Raw genomic sequence first — 20133 nt, 5'->3', positions numbered from 1 at the left:
TTACTTTTATTGTGACGAGAGTCAACCATGTTTCCAGAGCCACAAAAGGTAATAGTCTTCTAAATGTCATACAATTGATACTTCACTTTTACTATTATTGGAATGAGCCATGATAATTTAAATTCATTGATTAAGAAAGTTCTCTCTCACAGACATTACGGCAATTCTATTTTACTTAAAAATTGTAGAATCCTTACAATAATGCAAGTTATTCTTATCCATAGAAATGCAATAGAAAATGAACGCAAACTATTCCGTCCATAGAAATGAAAATTAGCTGTGATGTTCAGTGGAATGTAATTGATTAGTATCCTGTAAATATTGAGTCGTTTTTGCATTTATTTGTAAATTTTTGGTATTTATTGTACTGAATGTAAATGTGGTTCTTTAGATTTCTCCTTGGAACCAATCATAACATCTTAGTAGTTCCCCCATTAATTAATAAGGTTAAAATATCTAGAGAAATGCAAATCAAAACCACAATGAGATATCATCTCACACCAGTTAGAATGGCTACTACTAAAAAGTCAAGAAATAACAGATGCTGGTGAGGTTAGAGAGAAAAGGGAACCCTTATATGCTGTTGGTGGGAGTGTAAATTAGTTCAACCACTGTGGAAAGCAGTATGGCGATTCCTCAAAGAGCTAAAAGAAGAACTACCATTCAACCCAGCAATCCCATTACTGGGCATATACCCAGAGGAATATAAAGCATTCTACCGTAAAGACACATGTATGCAAATATTCATCGCAGCACTGTTCACAATAGCAAAGACATGGAATCAATCTCAATGCCCATCAATGACAGACAGAATAAAGAAAATGTGGTACATGTATACCATGGAATATTATGCAACCACAAAAAAAACACAAGATCATGTCTTTTGCAGGAACATGGATGGAGCTGGAGGCTATCATCCTTAGCAAACTAACACAGGAACAGAAAACCAAATACCACATGTTCTCACTTATAAGTGGAAGCTAAATGATAAGAATTTGTGAAGACAAAGAAGGAAACAACAGACACTGGGGTCTACTTGAGGGGGGAAGGTAGGAGGAGGGAGAAGAGCAGAAAAGATAACTATTGGGTACTGGGCTTAATACCTGGGTGATGTAATATTATGTACAACAAACCTCTGTGACACATGTTTATCTATGGAACAAACTTTCACATGTACCCCCAAACCTAAAATAAAAATTTTTTTAAAAATCTTTGACAGGTGTTCATTTTCTATTTGTATAAGATCCATGACCTTATCCTAATTTTAAAAAGTTTGTTTTTAACAGTACTTAATTTAAAAATTATATAATTTGCCTATTTTTTATATTTGGTGCTTCCCTTCCACCCTAACTTGAGTTTAAGTTCTACATGGGCAGAGATCACTGTTGTTTTTGTGTTCTGATGTATTGCAAGTCCTAGAACAGTATGTAGGTAGTCAATAAATATCTATTGGATTGAACTGACATCAATTGAATTCAAATTAAGTTTTACTCATGCTCACCCAATCTGGTTTGTACTAGTAAAGATCTTACACTGGAATAAATAGCGCAGAAATGATAAGAAACTAGTACCACTTGGCACTTTAATATAACACTTGAAACAGTCTTTTTTAACTAAAGACGCATAAATAAAAGTCTTAAGTTTCTTTCTCTTTTCACAAAACCCAGTATTGATTGTGGCAATGGTAAATAATATAAACAAATTTGTGGGATATAATGATAGTTTTTTAATTCTAGATAATGAACTTATCACGAAGTTACTTTTTATTAATGAGCAAGATATAGATAATAAAATACCATTTTGACTTTTCCTTAAGGGTAAAACATTTTCAGTACATACTAAGAACTACATTTTTTTAAAGTTTAACTTTTACATATAGGCAATATGTTCTCATTTTTAAAATCAAACTATATAAAGACAGCTATTGAGATGTCTCAGTCCTCCCCATGTTCCTGTCTGCCTCTGCCCCCATCCCTCTCCTTACAGATAACACCTTTTATTACCATATTGTGTATGCTTCCCATGTTTATGCATATGCAAACAAGTACAAAGGTTATATTCTTACTTTCCTCTATCATACAAAAATGTCGTGTATGCACTATTCTGCAATTTGCTTTTTCCTTCTAAAAGTGTATTTTTTATTTCTTTGCATATCCGTACCAATAGAGCTCAGCAGCTCCACATTCCACTGGGAGAATATACCACAGCCAAATCAACCAGAACCTACACTAAAGTATAATTCTGGTCCAGCCAAAATGAAATGCACATATTCAATGGTCTTGAAGTTTAAATAACATGGAAATTTAAGACACAAAAACCTTACACTTGCATATTATTGAACATTTTCTGGCATTATTTACATGTAACTGTTTTTCACATTATTTAACCAGACAAGAAAGATAAAAGACAATGTTACTGAGTTATGCAGAATTACATTACCCTAAAAAAGCTTTCTACCATAAGGAAGGTGGCATATATCATGTGACTGTAAATTGAACATTGATTCACTTAGCCAAGATCTAAGCTACAAGGCTTTCAGATTCCATACATTTTCTTTTCAGTTTTTGACATTTGGTAATATCTTCACAGTCTTCTTTCTTTGCTTTAATGGCATTTCATCATGGTGTCTCCTAACACATTGGGATTCAATTATACAATTCAGGCTCTATAAAATGCTTGCATTTGGAAGTAGGTCAAAACCAGCTACCTCTAAAAACATGAAACACTTGTCTTTGATGGTTTTCAGTGTCAAAGTTTCAAATTTCCCCTGTGATATAGGAAAGAAAATTGAGATTTCAAACTTTTTAAAAAAAATGCTATTAATGCTTGTTTTTAGTTAATTCTTCAATGCTCCCACTCACACTGTCTTTGTTAACACGTCCCAGAAAGTACTCTCTGTTCAAATTTTTTTTAATAAACTTTAACCTTCTAGGAAATGCAGTTCTGGATGGTGAAGCATGAGATACAAAGGTCTGACTAGAAAGTGGAACTTCCTACAGCCAGGGTTGAAAACAGGTGTGTTGTTCTGCCCAAGGGATCCAGAGAATTGAATTGGCTGAGCACTACCTTCTCTCCACAACTTACAGTCAGTAAGATTAGAAGAAGCGAGAGAAGCTGACCCCAAAAGCCTGTGCAGATGTTCTAGAAATGTCAGATGGCTTCTTGGTCCTTTGCAGCCCCCACCTTCGCTGCTGGATGGTGAAACAAAAATACTGCAAAGAAGTTAAGGGTTTCTTCTCTCATTGGCATCTCTTATCTCCTTCAAATGAGGCAAAGAGAAGATAATAAGATTACCTTGTAAGGTGTTTTTGCTTTTGTAAGTAAAAAGAAAGAGAACAAAATTGCTCACTTTTTAATTTAATTTGCCCAACCTACTTGATTATCTTAGCTGACCTTAGTAAAATAACACTCTTTTTTTTTTTTTTTTTTTTTTTTTTTTTGAGACAGAGTCTCCCTCTGTTGCCCAGGCTGGAGTGCAGTGGCGTGATCTTGGCTCACTGTAGCCTCTGCTTCCCCAGTTCAGGCGATTCTCCTGCCTCAACCTCCCAAGTATTTGGAATTACAGGCACGCACCACCACGCCCAGCTAATTTTTTTTGCATTTTTAGTAGAGATGGAGTTTCACCATGTTGGCCATGCTGGTCTTGAACCCCTGGCCTCAAGAGATCAGCCTGCTTTGGCCTCCCAAAGCACTGGGATTACAGGCATAAGCCACCTTGCCCAGTCCAAATAACACCTAATAGCATTTTAAATCTGAAAGAGACTTCTTTTGTATATCAATAGAATTTAAGATATCTTTTAAAACTGGGTCTGACATGCTTATCTCTAAATAGCCAAGATGCAGAGAAAATCAGAGGTTTCACTTTGAAAGCCCAGATTAGAAAACAGTGAGTCTCAAATATAAGACATGAATATTAACCCCATTCATCCTTTGAAGATATTTAAAATCTGTTCTCTCCCCAGAGTGTTGTCATATGGCGCTATATAGGTCAGATAACACCCAAGAAAACCCACAAAAACTTTATCTATAGAAAAGCTGAATTTTATGTGAAGTTGAATCAGGCAATTTTGAAATCATCTCAGAGAAGTGGCAACACAGTTTATGTTTACAGGCAAAATTAAATATAAAATGACCCTTCATCCAATTATCCCAGATCTGGGCACTGTAGAATTCAAGATTTTATTCTGATAAGTTAGGAAGAAAGTGAAATATTTTGCAAGGTGGTCACATGATATAACTAATTGAATGAATGAGTCAAAATTCTGCTTCAGTCTAGCGGTAAGCTTTGAGAATGTGTCCTGATGTCTCTGGATCACATTTTACTTATCTGTAATATGGGATGATTGAACCAGAAAATGCCTTAAGTCCTATCATCTCCAAAATTCTGAATCTAGGTCATACAGCTACACATCTCAGAATATGATCATGATAGCATTAATTAGTACCTCTTTACTGATGCAACTTCCCTCCCATGTAAATCAAGTAACAGGTATTGCAAGTTTTCTTTGAGATTTGCAATCTCACTGTGTGTATATAGCAATAATGATGTCAATTAGATAACATCAACCTTCAATTGTTAACAAATTCAAAAAGCATAAAGGGATCAAAGTAAGGAAAAATGCAAAGCCAACAAGTTTTAGAACTGAGGGAAGCTGATGAATGGGGAGCTTTGAAGCAAGTAGGAGGAAGGCTGCACCTAAAGACAATGACTCTGTACAGTTCTAATTTTCAGGAGCAGTGAGTGACAGGTTCTTTATAGAGTTTAGGTATTCACAGTATGTGATTTTTTTTTCAGTGCATAACAGAAAAAATAATTCCTGAAGGAAATATCTAGTAACTCAAAACAATATATTGGCTTAAATAAAGTTCTCAGGAGATAACAAAAAGGGAACTGCTGTCACAAAGTGTACACAATCTGTGGATATTAAATTGTTCTCTATTAACATAAAAGAATGCTTGGCATTACTGCATATATAGGTTAAAGCTGCCTCTCTTTAAATTACCTTTTCTTTATCATAAGTGTGTTAATCTGCTTGACGTGTGATAGCAAAATACTACAGGCTGGGTGGCTTAAACAATAGACATTTATTTTCTCAGTCTGGAGACTAGAAGTTCAAGATCAGGGTGCCAGCATGGTCCTTTTCTGGTGAGACCTCTCTTCTTGGCTTGTAAGTAGCCTCCATCTCGCTGTGTGCTCACATGACCTCTTCTTTGTGTGCACAGAGAGAGAGGGAGAGCCAGCCTCTCTGGCATCTCTTCTTATAAGGACACTAATCCTTTCATAACAGGGCCCCACTCTCATGACCTCCTTAACCCTAATTAGGTCCTTATAGACCCTATCTCCAAATAGAGTCACATTGGGGGTTAGGGCTTTAACATGTGAATTTTGGGAGACATAATTCAGTCCATAGCAATAAGCCTGACCATGAGAGCAAAGCGCAGTTACCTGAATGTTTTTCTACTTTTTCCTATTCTTTATCATCATTATTTAAATAGAAATAATACCAAAAAAAAAAGAATTTTTTCATGTTCATTCATCATGTAGCCCCTCAAGAGAAACACAGACAACTGGGGAGCTCTGGCCAAAGTCCATTTGAGCCAAATGAAAGCCTTTACCAGGCAGCCTCCCCGCAGTCAGCCCCAGAGGCACTTGGGTCAGACAGAAGTAAAGGGCGACTTACAAGCTATCAGACACTTATAAGGAATGATAGGAGATGGGCGGTCAAGATTTTTTTCTATTTATATATAATGATCGGGACTTAAAAGTTACTGTTTCTTTACCCACAATGAAGGTAACATTTATTGTTTGTCTAAAATTTGGAGTTTACAAAGCCCTTTCATACTGGCCTCTCATCTAATTCTCAGATCTGTCCCCTGCAAACTCACAGCATTAGTCATGGCCAAGAATATTATTCTCATCTTACAGATGGAAGACTGAGGCTGAGAATAACTGCTGCAAGTCATGAATGGAAGAAAAACCACATCTCCTTATAACTCACAACTTGCATTAACTCAAACTTTATCATTGCTTAATAGATATGGAGCAAAGAGAGAAAAATGGTCAGCCGAATCCAGAAGAATTGATCAGCATGCACTGAAGAGTTATCTACTGTAAAACAGGGAATTTCATTTATGCCCATTTGGAATTCATGGTTTGTTGGAAAAATGAGACAGTTACACTTGCACATTTAGAGAAATAAGATGATAGATAAGAAAGGAATAATTATATAATATGCATACTAAATGCTGCAGGAATTTGATAAGGAAGATTTATATGGCAGAATAGTAGATTTCAAATGCACTAACAAGGTAGAGCATTTGTAGTTATGGTTTTCACCATGAAATGCAGATATATTTAATTTTATCATGTGAATGAGAAAAACATATGTCAGGAGACAACACTGCACGTATACATGCAATACAAATACACAGGCATGAGCTTATATGTCAACAAAAAATGGGAATTGTTGAAAAGTTCGTGGTAGGTGATAACCTATTTCTGATTTAGAGAACAGAAAGAACTAGAAGTTTTACCTCTCTGAGGTAAAAAGACAAAAGGCTAGACATAGTGAAGATAAGAGAAAAACTGTCTAGTGTACGCTGGACATTTTCCACTGTGTACTCTTGATTACCAGATGTGTTAAATCAACTGAAGAGTGAGAAGCTATCAGTGATACTGTAAAAAGAATCCCTCTTCAACTCTATTCCTTCACATATAATAAAAATTCCACTTATCTCAATAGAAACATCTCATCTGCCTATAAGTGTTTTCTGAATGCCTCTAGAGCCTGAATATCTGAGATCAAAGTACTTTTCTACCATTCGTGGCTGTGCAACCTTGGGCACAACTTCTCTGACCTCAATTTCATAGAGTTAATAATGAGTTTTAACTTACTTAATATTTGCAAAATTATGAAGTACCTGGAATGTGATCAGCACTCAGAAATGCCAGCAAATGTTTTCATTATTACTTTCCTCCAACATCACGTATTGTTACCCAATGTTCTGGTAATTATCTTCACAAAATGCAAATTTGCTGTCGTTATCACTGAACGAAGACCAAACATCCTAATCTGGCCTATGAGGGTCTATAAAGCCTCCACCTCTCATCTTTTCTACAGCCTAATTTATAAGCTCTAGCTTCAGCAGAACCAGGGTTCCATCAACTTGACAGGATAAAAATCAAAATATTATAAGCTAGGATTAATGAAAGGATGAGTTTGGCTTTCTAATGAAATAACAATATACAAAAATGCTATTTTTTAATTCTTTAGACATTACTTGTGAATACAAATTAATGAAGCAAAAGAATAATACTTGCTAACAAGTATTTAGCACTTACTATCAGTACATTCCAAACTTTGCATTAGGTATTTTACATACATTATCTCATTTATTCTTACAACAACAACTCTGTAAAGAGTAGTATTAATTTAACTGCATTTGACAGCTGAGAAAACTGAGGCTCAGAGAGGTTAGGTTGTACATCTGCTGTTCCAGAACCAAGAAGTAGCAGAACAAGCCTATAAGACACCTGTACCTGAGCTCCTTCTCAGCACACTCCCATTTAGTGCCAGGTACTATGCTAAGTGTTCATAATAATGTATTAATGTCATCTATACATTATTATCTCTGCTTTATACACGAGAAACTGATACACAAAGAGATCATGTGTTTTGGGTCCGTTGGTCCCTAACCTAGCAAAGCAATTAAATCAAGATTTGAACTCAGGTCTGTCAAAATATAAAGAAAGGATTCTTTACTATTTAATGCAAATGTACCCTTTACACTTAAATGGTTATTTAAATGTATTAGGTGTACCATGATACATTCAAATGTATCCTTAAAAATGATACATTTTAAATGATTTATAGCATTGTTGCCCTGTACTTTAAAATGACACATTAAATTAGCTCCATGCTACCTGGAAGAACTTAATGACTCACAGAGATAAATTCCACTTCTATTGTGTGTTTATTATTTTAAAATATTTAATTCTGCTATAGAAGATATGGTAACAAATGGGATGCATGAAACCCACAGTTTGCATTAAATATAGATAAGGATGAGTTAGTAGACCACACGTGTGTTAAACACAGGTACTAAAGACACATGAGGCAACTGAGCTCTAAACATTCATAATATACTAAATATACAAGAGCCACGAACAATCCCTGATACACAGGAAGTTCTTAATATTTTTGAGGGCATCATCAGCCTCAAAAATATTTTGATTTTGAGGATTCATGGACTGATGGAACTCCTTCCCACATGTCCTTTTCCCAAGGGCCACAAATAAAACCCAGAACTTCTCTGCAGGCTAATTCAGAAGCTACAAATGTAGCCAGTGTACTTGCCCCTCCATCTCTACGAGGGAGTATGTGTCACTGGCCCAGGGCACCAGATTCTGTCTGTAGTTCCCCTTTGTGCCACCTTATCCCAGGTCCTCATAACCACACCATCCTCAGGAAAAGTTGATGTGGCAGAGAGAGAGAGAGAGAGAGAGAGAGTATGAACGCTGCCTATCCTAGGAATCAGGTAGTGTAGTTCTTCAACCTGCTTTCACTAAATCCTAAGTGGATTCTCTTACCCATCTCTTTCCACTTGCTTCTCACATTATATTTTAAATTTGTTTCTTAATCTATGGAGGTCAGGCACCTTCATCTAGCCTGCGAGTGTTTCTGCTCTATGACCTCTGGAATAGACAGCTTGCTGGTAATGTGTTGGAAGCTACCATCGCATCAAGGTAATTTTCCTTGTGGCATCCCTAAAGAGCAATGGCATCAAGAACAGCAGCGAGTGTGAATTCTGAGCAGGAAGCCTGAGTCTTGAGAACATCTGAGGTTCTCTCTTTTCCCCTGCCTTTTCACTCACCTCGCATCAGCCAGGGTTGCTCGTGCCACAGCCCATGCTGCAACAAATGCTGCTGGAAACCCTGAAATCAGAAAATGATTCAGAGACTAGATTTATTTTAAGATTAAGGAGTTTTTTTCCTCAAATTCACCATACATAAGAATATACTATTAGCGGTTCAGAGAGAAAAATAGACATGAAAATTTCTGATATGTGAACAAGAAAAGTCCACTTAATTTTTAATTATGTCAGTTTGAGAAATTAGCAAGAATATTGATGTTATTTGTTCCTCTAGTCTGAAGATAAAAACTGGCCTAATTTTCATTTGAGGGGTGTAGGGAAAAGCCATATTTGGAGAAGAGTGAAGTTCCTAGGGTTGGAAGCAAGCAATGGTTGGCATTTGACTTTGACTCTTGTAACGCTGACCATCATATGCTCTCAAGGAGTGAAGCAACAACAGGGACTCCTGAAAAGCTGAGGGATGCTGCTGTTTTAAAAACTTAGAATTTTTTCATCCTAAAAGTGGAAGGCATACTGAGGCAAGTTATAAAAATCAGGAAGTTTTAACCAGTTTAGTCTCTTCTTTTAGTTCACATTGGCACAAGACAGAAGCATTTTCATGCATTAATAGAAAAGGGTGACCGCTATATTTGTCTGATGATTTGAGCACGAGATATTTGTCCGTCATAAGTGCTAAACACCTTCTGGGCTTGTAACATCAAATCCATTAAACCGACTTTCTTTTGCCCCCCAGTAAAAGTTCACTGTCCAGCTCATGTTGTATTTGATTAAACTCTGACATCACACACAAAAAAATCATGAACCATAACTTATATGGAATACTGCAGTAGGGGACTGAAAGACTTAAGAGATGACTTTTCATTATGTGGCCTTTATGAAAGAGGTTTAAATAAAGGATATAGAGAAACCATAAGGAAAACATTTTAGAATCTAGGAAGCACCTTACAAAAGGGGAAAACAAAATTTTGGTCTAGCCAAGAACATTGTTTATCAAGCATAACTTTAAATTCTTAACCTTTAAAAAAAATTGTAATTTTTTTATATTCTTTCTTAGCAACAAAGTGAACAAAGAAATAGGCTTAGAAAAAGAAAATTTTCAGAAAAAGATGAAAATGATGATATGCACAATAATGTCTTTGGTCTCCTTGGTGACCATCTAACTTAAGTTCAGCCTGCCTATATCACTACTGAATTTTATGATTCTATATTCCAATTTTATTTCTTGTTTCTATAGTATTCTTTCTTTAATCTGCTCAAATTCTGTGTTCTAGGAATTTTTTGTCAAAATAGACCTACCTATTTCTGGTTATTTCTTAGGTTCAGTTTGCATATTCTATCTATCTATCTATCTATCTATCTATCTATCTATCTATCTATCTATCTATTTCTCCATTAATCATTTATTAAGTGTCTATTTATGTGTCAAAGATTGTTCTAAATGATATAAATAATGAACAAATAAACAATATCCCTGTTTTCTAAAACTTATATTCTGGTGAAGCAGTCAAAATTAACAAAGCAACTTCAGTTGCTTTTGGTTATGAATTGGTGCTATGAAGAATAAATAAAAGTGATACTATGTAATGGGGAGGGGACAGCTGCTTCTGGTAGGATGATTAGATATAAATCCACCATACAGCCTGGCATAGATCCTACCATATGGCCTGACATAGATCCCTCAGCTGTTCTATCTTGGTTGTCTTCAAAAAGTGTCTGCCTGTCTTTCATCAATTTTCACATCTTATCATTCTTATATCTGCATCTTCTGCTTCCTTTACATTCTTCTGATCAGGTACTTCCTGAATGCTGTTCTATACAGTATTTATTAATGGTGGTTGAGTTGGCATTATGCTTTAGATGATAATTATGTCAAATATCGTACACAGGCATTATGTCTTCATAGAATTGCTTTTCTCATCTTCTTAGAGAATCTTATGCATAAGACTAGCATAGAGACTACCATGGAAGAATAAAGAACAGAAAACTACTTTGGGATCCTTTAAGGATTTTTGATCACGAGTCTTAATATGAATTGTTACACAATTTATAACACAGAAATAAAGGCAAAAATACTTGACATGTAAATGTTGTTTTAAATTTAAATGTTAAATCAAGTCAATTTAATATAAATTTAAATGTTATCTAGTATGTGCATTTACTGAAAGTTGAGTTATTTTCTTTTTTTTTTTTGAGATGGATTCTTGCTCTGTCACCGAGGCTGGAGTGCAGTGGCATGATCCCGGCTCACTGCAAGCTCCGCCTCCCGGGTTCACACCATTCTCCTGCCTCAGCCTCCCCAGCAGCTGGGACTGCAGGCGCACGCTGCCACGCCCAGCTAGTAGAGATGGGGTTTCCCCATGTTAGCCAGGATGGTCTCGATCTCCTGACCTCATGATCTGCCCAACTCAGCCTCCCAAAGTGGAGTTATTTTCATAAGACACGTCAATACAAAATAAATAAGTTTTGTGAAGACAAAACTTTAAATTAACTTTAAAATAATTACAAATTAAAAATGTTGAATATGATACATATGATCACAACAAGAAAACAAACAAACAAAATAACCTAAAGGGTCAGAGTGCATGCATCTTGTGTGGGAGACTTTAACACATGTCTCTGTGTTTAAACGCTTACTGCCAAGTGGATGATCAAAAAATGTTTGCTGGATTAAGATATTTTACAAAGGGAATAAAATGGGAGTGTGGGACTGTTTCCTGATTATTTTCAGGGAACATATTATGTGAAAATATTCTATGTAAGATGGTATTACTAGGATAGGTGCTTTTATATGATGATATGTACATACTGGTGTTTCATCTGACAGTTGAAAATTAAGGATGGCTACTAATATAGAAGCAAATTACCATATTTAGTAACAATAAAAAAAAGAGATACCTTTTACATACAGAATTAAAATAGAGGAAAATGTGTAGTTGAAATAAAATGGAACTAAGAATAAAGCACCTTATTTATGGGAAAACTGAGACAAGGATGGGGAAAATAACAATGTGCTTGGTTGAAAGAAAAGAAACAGTTATCACTAGTATTCACCTTTATTCTCTATGCATCTTGTTTTATAATAATAAAATGTAAAAACAGTTATTTTAAATATTTGTCCTTAATTTAGTAAAGGTCAGATATGACACCTATTCTTCTTCAGATTGTCATTTCCTTTCCTTCCAATTTATTTATTTATTTATTTATTTATTTTTCTTTTTGTTTTTTTTTAGATGGAGTCTCGCTCTGTCACCCAGACTAGAATGCAGTGGCGTGATCTCAGCTCACTGCAAGCTCCACCTCCTGGGTTCACGCCATTCTCCTGCCTCAGCCTCCTGAGTAGCTGGGACTACAGGCACCTGCCACCACGTCTGGCTAATTTTTTGTATTTTTAGTAGAGGCAGGGATTCACCGTGTTAGCCAGGATGGTCTCAATCTCCTAACCTCGTGATCCGCCCGCCTCGGCCTCCCAAAGTGCTGGGATTACAGGCGTGAGCCACTGCGCCCAGCCTCCTTCCAATTTATTTTTAAGAATCATCACAATCAGATTGCACACGGTCGCTCACATCTGTAATCCCAGCACTTTGAGAGGCTGAGGCAGGAGGATTGCTTGAGGTCAGAGGTTCAAGACCAGCCTGGGCAACATAACGAGACCACATCTCTAACAAATAATAAGAAATACAATAATAAAACATTTAAAAAGAAAAGGATCATCACAATCAATATAAGTGTAACTCCACACATTACTACAATGTGACTAACAGAGTTCTGAGTATTTATCTAGCTGAAAAGAGCTTAAAGTTATAAACATTTGGGTCCAAATGAGTAACAAAGGAATTTAAGCAAGTTCTCTGCTCTAATGAAGCAGGTAAATTGCATCATTGGAAGTAAGTATAAAATTGGACTTGCTCTCAGTTATTCTAGCAAAGTATCCTGCAAAGCATATATAATGTTTTTGATCATTTAGATAATGAATTTAGAAAAATGAGTCAGATATATAAATAACGTTTTTAAATCAGTCAGTGTTGAGATAAGAGAAAGACAATCCATAAATCAAACAGATTTTGATATGTACTTCATTCAGTGATAGCTGTGTTTTAGGAGCAGACAGAGAATCTTAAAATACTACTACTATTATTTTCATTATATATGCCCTAGACTAGAGTATATTTTTAAAGAATGGAAATGCAAAGAGAAAGTCAGAAGACAGACTAGCTGTAGAACCATAATTCCATAAAGAATAGTTATTACTCTTTTGACTTGTGGCTAATTAAGTGAGCAAAATATGGTGTGTAAAATGCTTTCACAGACAGTTTCCATGAGAAGTCAACTGGTTTTCATGTGTGTTCTCAAACTATTTCATGAAATGAAGATTTCTATTGTAGTTGTCATTTCTATGCCTAAACTTTTGTGGACAAATTAATAAAAGCTGTAAAGGAAGGTAAGAAACCATACTCGCATAGAAGCTCACTAGCACCTTAGCTTGTCTTTACATTCTCTTTTTCATAGAAAGATTTGTGTTTTCTGAGATTCGGTGGGACAAACTCCTAACTGTAAGGAGAGACAGACTGAGTGATAAAGCCCAAATAAAGAGTTAATAAGGAGGCTTGCACCAGGTAGCTATCAAGGCATAAATAAAGAGAAAAAAAGAATTTATTAAAAATGTAAGCAATGATGAAGAAATTTGAAAAATAAAATATAACCCAAATAAACAAATGTCTACGTTCATTATTGAATTTTCTATCAACACCTTTTCCAACTCCTAATAATTATGTGGGTTCACAGATATAATTTTGATTTGAGGGAAGGCAAACTACCACAAATTGTCAAGAAAATTTCCAAAGGATCCTAAAAAAGCAAAATATTATCTTTTTTATTTTCAGTAACTGCTAGTCAAAGATAAGAAAGAGCCTTAAAACAGACGAGCTATCTACAAAAATACAACTTTAATTGTGATGATTATTTCATAATAAATAAGTTTAACAGTAAATTGATTTTCTTTGTCTTCTTAAAGGTTATTAATTAGCTAGCAGAAAGTTCAGCATTCTTTACTTCGCATTTCAGTTGTTAAGAAAAAAAGTTAAGGCAAAATAGGCAAAGGCATATTCTTATTTTGGAGAGGAAAAAAACCTTCAAATTTAGTCGTGAGCTACTTAGTGAATTTTTTTCCTATGCTGAGCACCTCCTAATTTAAATATTAAAATAGCAATTGAGATCTGCAACTGTTAATCTCCAACCTCTTCTCAATTTTCACCACATGAGTTTTAATTTCCCTTAATTTTTAACAAGCAATTTCTTTTCTCCATGTCATGTTGAGTCAGTGTCTAATCCAGTAATCCCCCTTGTACTGCTAAATCATTTTTGAAATGAGAACTGAATACTTTTTTAATTACTTATGCCAGAAGTAATTTGAATAATTTCCTTCTAAAACACATGGTAAGTCCACATAATTAGTTTGTAATTTGTATTTGTTAAATACAGTCGGGATGGTCCTACAAATTCATTTCTGGCATTCTCATCATATGACCTAGAAATACAAACCAAAAATATATCATTATAGCTTAGAAATTCAAAAATAAAAAATTTTAAGATGAAATTATTGATAAAGCAGAACACTGACATTTAGTTGTACATGTGTATGGCTTACAATGAGTTCTCTTATATTTCTTCTAAAGAATCCTCTCAAGAATCTGGCCTAAGAACACTAGCCACAAATAACTTTAAAAGTTTGTCACCACTGGGAGAATTATAGACTTGATCTTAATTATTTTTGTCTAAGAATAGAACAATAAAAGAAAGGGAGATAAAAAATAAGAATGGGAGGGATTGTTTCAGGAAAATGGCTGTAGGGATGCTAATGATGGGCATGACAGAATGTCATCAAATGCATCATCCAGTTTGAAAGGAACAGAGATATAAATGTCTTACCCCAGCCTATCAAGATGAAGCCCCACAGGTATTTGGTGTCCGAAAAGAAAGCCACAAAGATGAGATTATGCAGGTAGAGACCTTCTACCAGGATCCAATAATAATTTGTAGCCAGGAAGTAAATAAACATCACAACAGCAATCTTGCACCCGATCTATTACAAATAAACCATAATTTCATCATATTAGAACTCTTTGTTGTACTGGATGCCAACATTAGGCCACTAAAAAGCAAGTCTTCAGTTTCTTTTTCAGGCTAATATGTCTCCTTTATAACAGTAAAGTCAAAACTGTTGAGACGCCAAAACAGTTATTTTAATGCATCATTTTTCAAGACTATGAACTTGATTCTATTTTTAAAATAAGTTTTTTCTTTAAGAAGTTACCAAAAAAAATCACCTTTTCTCAATTTTTTCACTTTATAAAAATAATACATGACCATCACAGAAAATTAGGAACATATAGAAAAGTATAAAGAAGAAAATGTTACCCATATTTTTAGCTTGAATTTATTTTATTTTGGTCTTTTATGCAACCTGCCCCCAAAGTTAGTGACTTACAATAATAAACATTTAACATATCTTATAAATCTGTGGATGGGCTGGGTAGTTCAGCTGATCTGGGCTAGGCTTGTCTCGGCTAGGCTCACTGAGTAGAGGTCTACTCTCAACTGCTACACTATTGCTTCCACTTCCTTCTGTTGGGGAAAGCAAGTCTCAGTGCCAGCCCAGAATCAGAATCAGCAGGGACTATAAAGTTACAGGGCAAAGACACAGATCCAGACAGGGTATTAATTCACACCATCAAGACAATCAATCTACTATACCTAATTTCAGATATATTGCTTCAATGATCTAATTGAGTGAATTATTGGATCAATCTATTTACTACCATCAGGACATCCAAGAGCAGAATCAAGTAACATAAAATTTTATATTGGAACAAGTCTTCAAGTACTCAGTAAAGGGACTAAATATCATGGGCTTTTAAATTGCAAGCTTCTGGTTTTCCTGATGGGATTTTTACTTCCGAAAGTGGTGAGCCCTATGACAGTTGCTGTGGTGCCTACGCCAAATACCATTCCAATCTTGTGCGTTTTGCAGTTTCCATTCCAGAATATTCTTGAGGAAAAAACCCAAGAACTTTTAATAAAATGATTGATTAGACATGAAAGGACAGAATTGAGGGAGAAAACATCACTATACAAATTGATAATCCATTTTAGTTAGTTCAGAGATAAGTAAAAGCAAGTTAACATGTTTAGTGGACTGTAAAATTGTACTTATTTGTAGTGTTATACAAATTAGTAATGAGAGAAAATGGTGAAAACACTTACATATTGTGATTTGTCCACAGAAGTTGCCTCAATGGAATTTTGTGGGTCATCCTGCATTATTAGGGACTCCAGCTCCTTTACTCCTATGTGAGCATGGACTACTCTGTCTTTGACAAAGATGCTTGTAGCTCTCAGCATGAAAGACACAAATAAGTGCATGTGGATATAGTTCCTAGTGCAATGCAATCGTCTACGGAGAGAAATATTCAGTATTTAAATCTGGATAAAATTAAAAATGGGGGAAACACCCAGTGCGACTGCTGCCACCACCAACCAGCCTGCTCCCCTCCAGCAGGGACTGGTTCGAGACTCCACACAAATTCCAAAATCTGCAGATACTCAAGTCCTTTATACGATATAGTGCAGTATTTGCACATAACCTATGTACATCATCTTGTTACCTTAAATCATCCCTAGATTACTTACAATACCAAATACAATGTGAATGCTATGTAAATAGATGTTATACTGTATTGTTTAGAGAAAAATGACCCAAAAAATAAGTATGTAAATGTTCAGTATGAACACAACCAAACTTTTTTTTCTGAGTATTTTCCATCCACAGTCTATTGAATCTGGGGATGTGAAATCCCAGTATATGAAGGGCCGACTGAATTGGTGCTCAAAATTTTGTAATGATTTAGATTAAGTTGAATGGAATTGGACACATGTTAAAGTGGATAAAAAATAAACCATAACAAAAGCAATAAATACTATTTCTTTATGTGCTGATATCCAATAATTTGGGAGATTATTTAAGATGAATTTTTGTCCAATAGCACCAAAATCTCTCGGGAACTCATTCAATTCGATGCTGTCTTACTTTGCAACAAATATACTGCAATACATACTTATTGTCTTAAAGGTTTCATACTACTTTGATACTTTAAGTTTTTAAACAAAGAACCCTGAATTTGTCATGAAAAATTAATTGTCAAATAACATGATAACATTAGGCTGAATTCAAAAACTTGCATTTGAGGAAAACATTTGGAAAATATTGTGAGACTGCTATGTCTTCTCTGGATAGGAAAAACAATGTGTCCCTTCATGGAAAAAGTGATGGGCATCACTCACCTGAAGTAACCAATGATGAGAATAGCCACAGCCAAGGAACCAAAAGAGATGGAGTAGCCAACAGTATACATTACATAGAGGCGTTCAAAGAATTCTTGCTGCAAGGGAAGAGATGCTCATGTATGATATGGGACTATTTTACCAATAAACTGGCAAAGAAATAGTATGTCATTTTTGGAATCTTATTTCTAATTCTCTTTAACTTTTTTGAGGTGTAATTTGCATGCAATAAAATGTAGAGATCTGGAGTGAGCATTTTGATAGGTTTTGACAAACCAAGTTCATTTGTGCCCCTTGCTAGTCAAAAAAACACCCGCTATCCACCCCCAAGAAATCACTGTTCCAATATCTGTCACCACAAATTAGCTTTCTCTGTTCACATACTTCATATACCTCTTGACTATTCTTAGACTTCTTAGGATTACATGTTACAGTATATACTTTTTTATCAACATACTGTTTTTTATATTCATCGATATTGTTACATGTATAAATGGTTCATTCCTTTTCAATTATTTTGTTTTAAAATAATTATAGATTCAAAAGAAGTAGAAAATAGTGTAAGAAAAGCCCCAGGTTCCCTTCACCCAGTATTCTCCAAAGCTTATATCTTACGTAATTTTACTAAAATATCAAAACCAGAAATTTAATATTGATGCAACACGCATATTTATAGTTCTATGTCATTTGATCATATGTATATTTTTGTAACCATTACTGTAATCAAGTACAGAACTATTTCACCAGCACAAAGTTCTCCTTGTTCTGTCCCTTATGGTGACACCTCCTCCTCTCCACCATACCAAACACCTGGCAACCATTAATCTGTTTTCTGTCTCTATAATTTTGTCATTTCATAAATGTCATATAAGTAGAATTATACAGTATGGGATCTTTTAAGATTGGACAATGGTGTAGAAATGTGATTGGACAAAAAGGATGTAATCTAATACTAATAGACTAAATGGGGAAACTCAACAAGCGTTTTCCATGTTTCAATCAGGCTAATCCAATGAAGCCTCCATAAAAGGGCCAAGAAAATGGGATATAAAGAGCTGCTAGACAGCTGAATTTATGGAGGCTTGCAGGAAGGTGAACCAGAACTCCTCCATTTACCAGAAGGGTGGTGCACCCCAACTCCACCGGAACAGAAGCTCCTGCACTTCAGACTTTTCCAGACTTCGCCCTATATGTCTCTTCACCTGGCTGTTTATTTGTATCCTTTAAAATATCCTTTATAATAATATATAGGAAACGTAAGTGTTTCTCTGAGTTTTGTGAGCTGTTCTAGCAATTAATCAAGCCTAAAGAGGGGTTCGTGGGAACCCCAACTTGAAGGTGGTTACTCAGAAGTTCCAGGGGGGTCTTGCAATTGGCTGCTGCCTTGTGCTCAGTGGGAACTATGCATTTCTAGGGGATTTGTCTCAGCTTCCCTGCCCTTCTCCTGGCCTGTGGGCTGCATCAATCATGCAGTTAGTGAGGGCCCCCTGTGCCTCAAGGGATGCCTCTCAGCTCCTCTGTCCTGATCCATGCCTTCAGCCAACTGCTGCCTTTCACTCTGTGAGAGCCCTGTGCACATCTCAAGGAAATTCTCTGAGCCCTCTGCCTGCCCCAGCCTTTGGCATACTTCCCCCATGCACTCGGTGAAGACCTCACGGCAAAGAATTGCCTGGTGGATTATAGCTCACTAAGACTAGGGCTTACTCCTTGGGATTCTAACTCTTTATGCTAGCCCTTGTCTGCTATTGGTATAAAAGCTTGTCTCTTTTCTCTTTGTCCCCTTCAATAGCCTGTTTTCTCCCCTTCTACTGTGGTCCTAGGGATACACGCAGCCATGGATCTCTTCTCTCATAGGAAGGGCTTGCCCATTTCTGGAATTTAGTTCATTTAGATTTCTTGGCATCCTCAACTCATTTTTACAAATTATTAATTTTGCATCTAAGCCAACTTATTGTTGCGACTGCCTACAATCTGACTGGAAGCAGGAAGACTTTGCCTCTTGTTTCTTTTAAAAAAAAATATTAACTACTTATTATTTTCTCTTAATAAAATAGTAAAACTTTTCATAGAAAATATTTGAATAATGTGTAAAACATAAAAGAGAGGAGAAAAAAAATCTTACAAATTCTAACCAATCAGAAAGAAACACTGTTAGTACTTCATGCACTTCACATATTTCTTGAAGTTGTTATTGTTATTATTTAAGAGATGGCATCTCCCTATGTTGCCCAGGCTGATCTTGAACTCCCGCCCCAGCCTCCCAAGTAGCTGCAACTACAGACACAGGCCACTATGCCCAGCTAGTACTTCATCTATTTCATTTCATTCTATTTCTGTGAAGCACTGCCTATTATTTTAAGCATCTGCATTCTCAATTTATATACAAGTTTATTCCTGAATTTTTTGTGTGACAACATAATTGCCCAAGGCTGTAAACTCTTTATAAAATTTATATGCATATATTTGAGCTTATTTAACCAGTTCTTCATTAGAAATTTAAACTCGTTGAAACATTCATTATAATAATTATTTGTTCAATGAACATATTTTTCCATTCAGTTCCCCCATTCTAAATCCTTATGCTTGATTTTAGAAGTAAATTTATAAGATCAAAAAATATTATTCATTTGAAGTTTTTAAATATATACTGCTTAATGGCTTTCCAAAAGTACATCTAGCCTTTGGATAGCGGATGTATTATATGGTAGTTTCTACGGTATGCTACTGTTTTAAATATCACACTCTAAAAAATTTAATAATCTTGTGACTTATCATTAGAATTCCTTCCCTTTTTTTAACCAAAATAATTACCTCATTTGCCAAGCCAATTATATAAAAATTTAGAGAAAAAAAATAGTGCTCAAAAATATCTTAGTCTTGTTTTCCTGATAAAAATGTGGCATTTATTCTAAATTTACACTT

At 35.4% G+C, this 20133-nt stretch overlaps 1 protein-coding gene across 1 annotated transcript in view; it reads right to left on the bottom strand.

Annotated features, from left to right (window-relative positions):
• PTH2R (parathyroid hormone 2 receptor) overlaps positions 1 to 20133 on the bottom strand; it is an 87742-nt gene that overhangs the window by 34737 nt on the left and 32872 nt on the right. Inside the window, exons 5-8 of the mRNA XM_004033134.5 lie at positions 17212 to 17309; positions 16135 to 16324; positions 14800 to 14953; positions 8875 to 8935 (exon numbers count right to left, since the gene is read on the bottom strand). Of these exons, the coding sequence (XP_004033182.3) occupies positions 8875 to 8935; positions 14800 to 14953; positions 16135 to 16324; positions 17212 to 17309 (503 nt within the window). The remainder of the gene's footprint in view (positions 1 to 8874; positions 8936 to 14799; positions 14954 to 16134; positions 16325 to 17211; positions 17310 to 20133) is intronic.

This window comes from Gorilla gorilla, chromosome 11 (genome assembly GCF_029281585.2).
Source record: "Gorilla gorilla gorilla isolate KB3781 chromosome 11, NHGRI_mGorGor1-v2.1_pri, whole genome shotgun sequence".
Classification (NCBI taxonomy): Eukaryota; Metazoa; Chordata; class Mammalia; order Primates; family Hominidae; genus Gorilla; species Gorilla gorilla.
The sequence above is the reverse complement of the archived record's forward strand: the minus strand, read 5'-3'. Positions and strand labels throughout refer to the sequence as shown.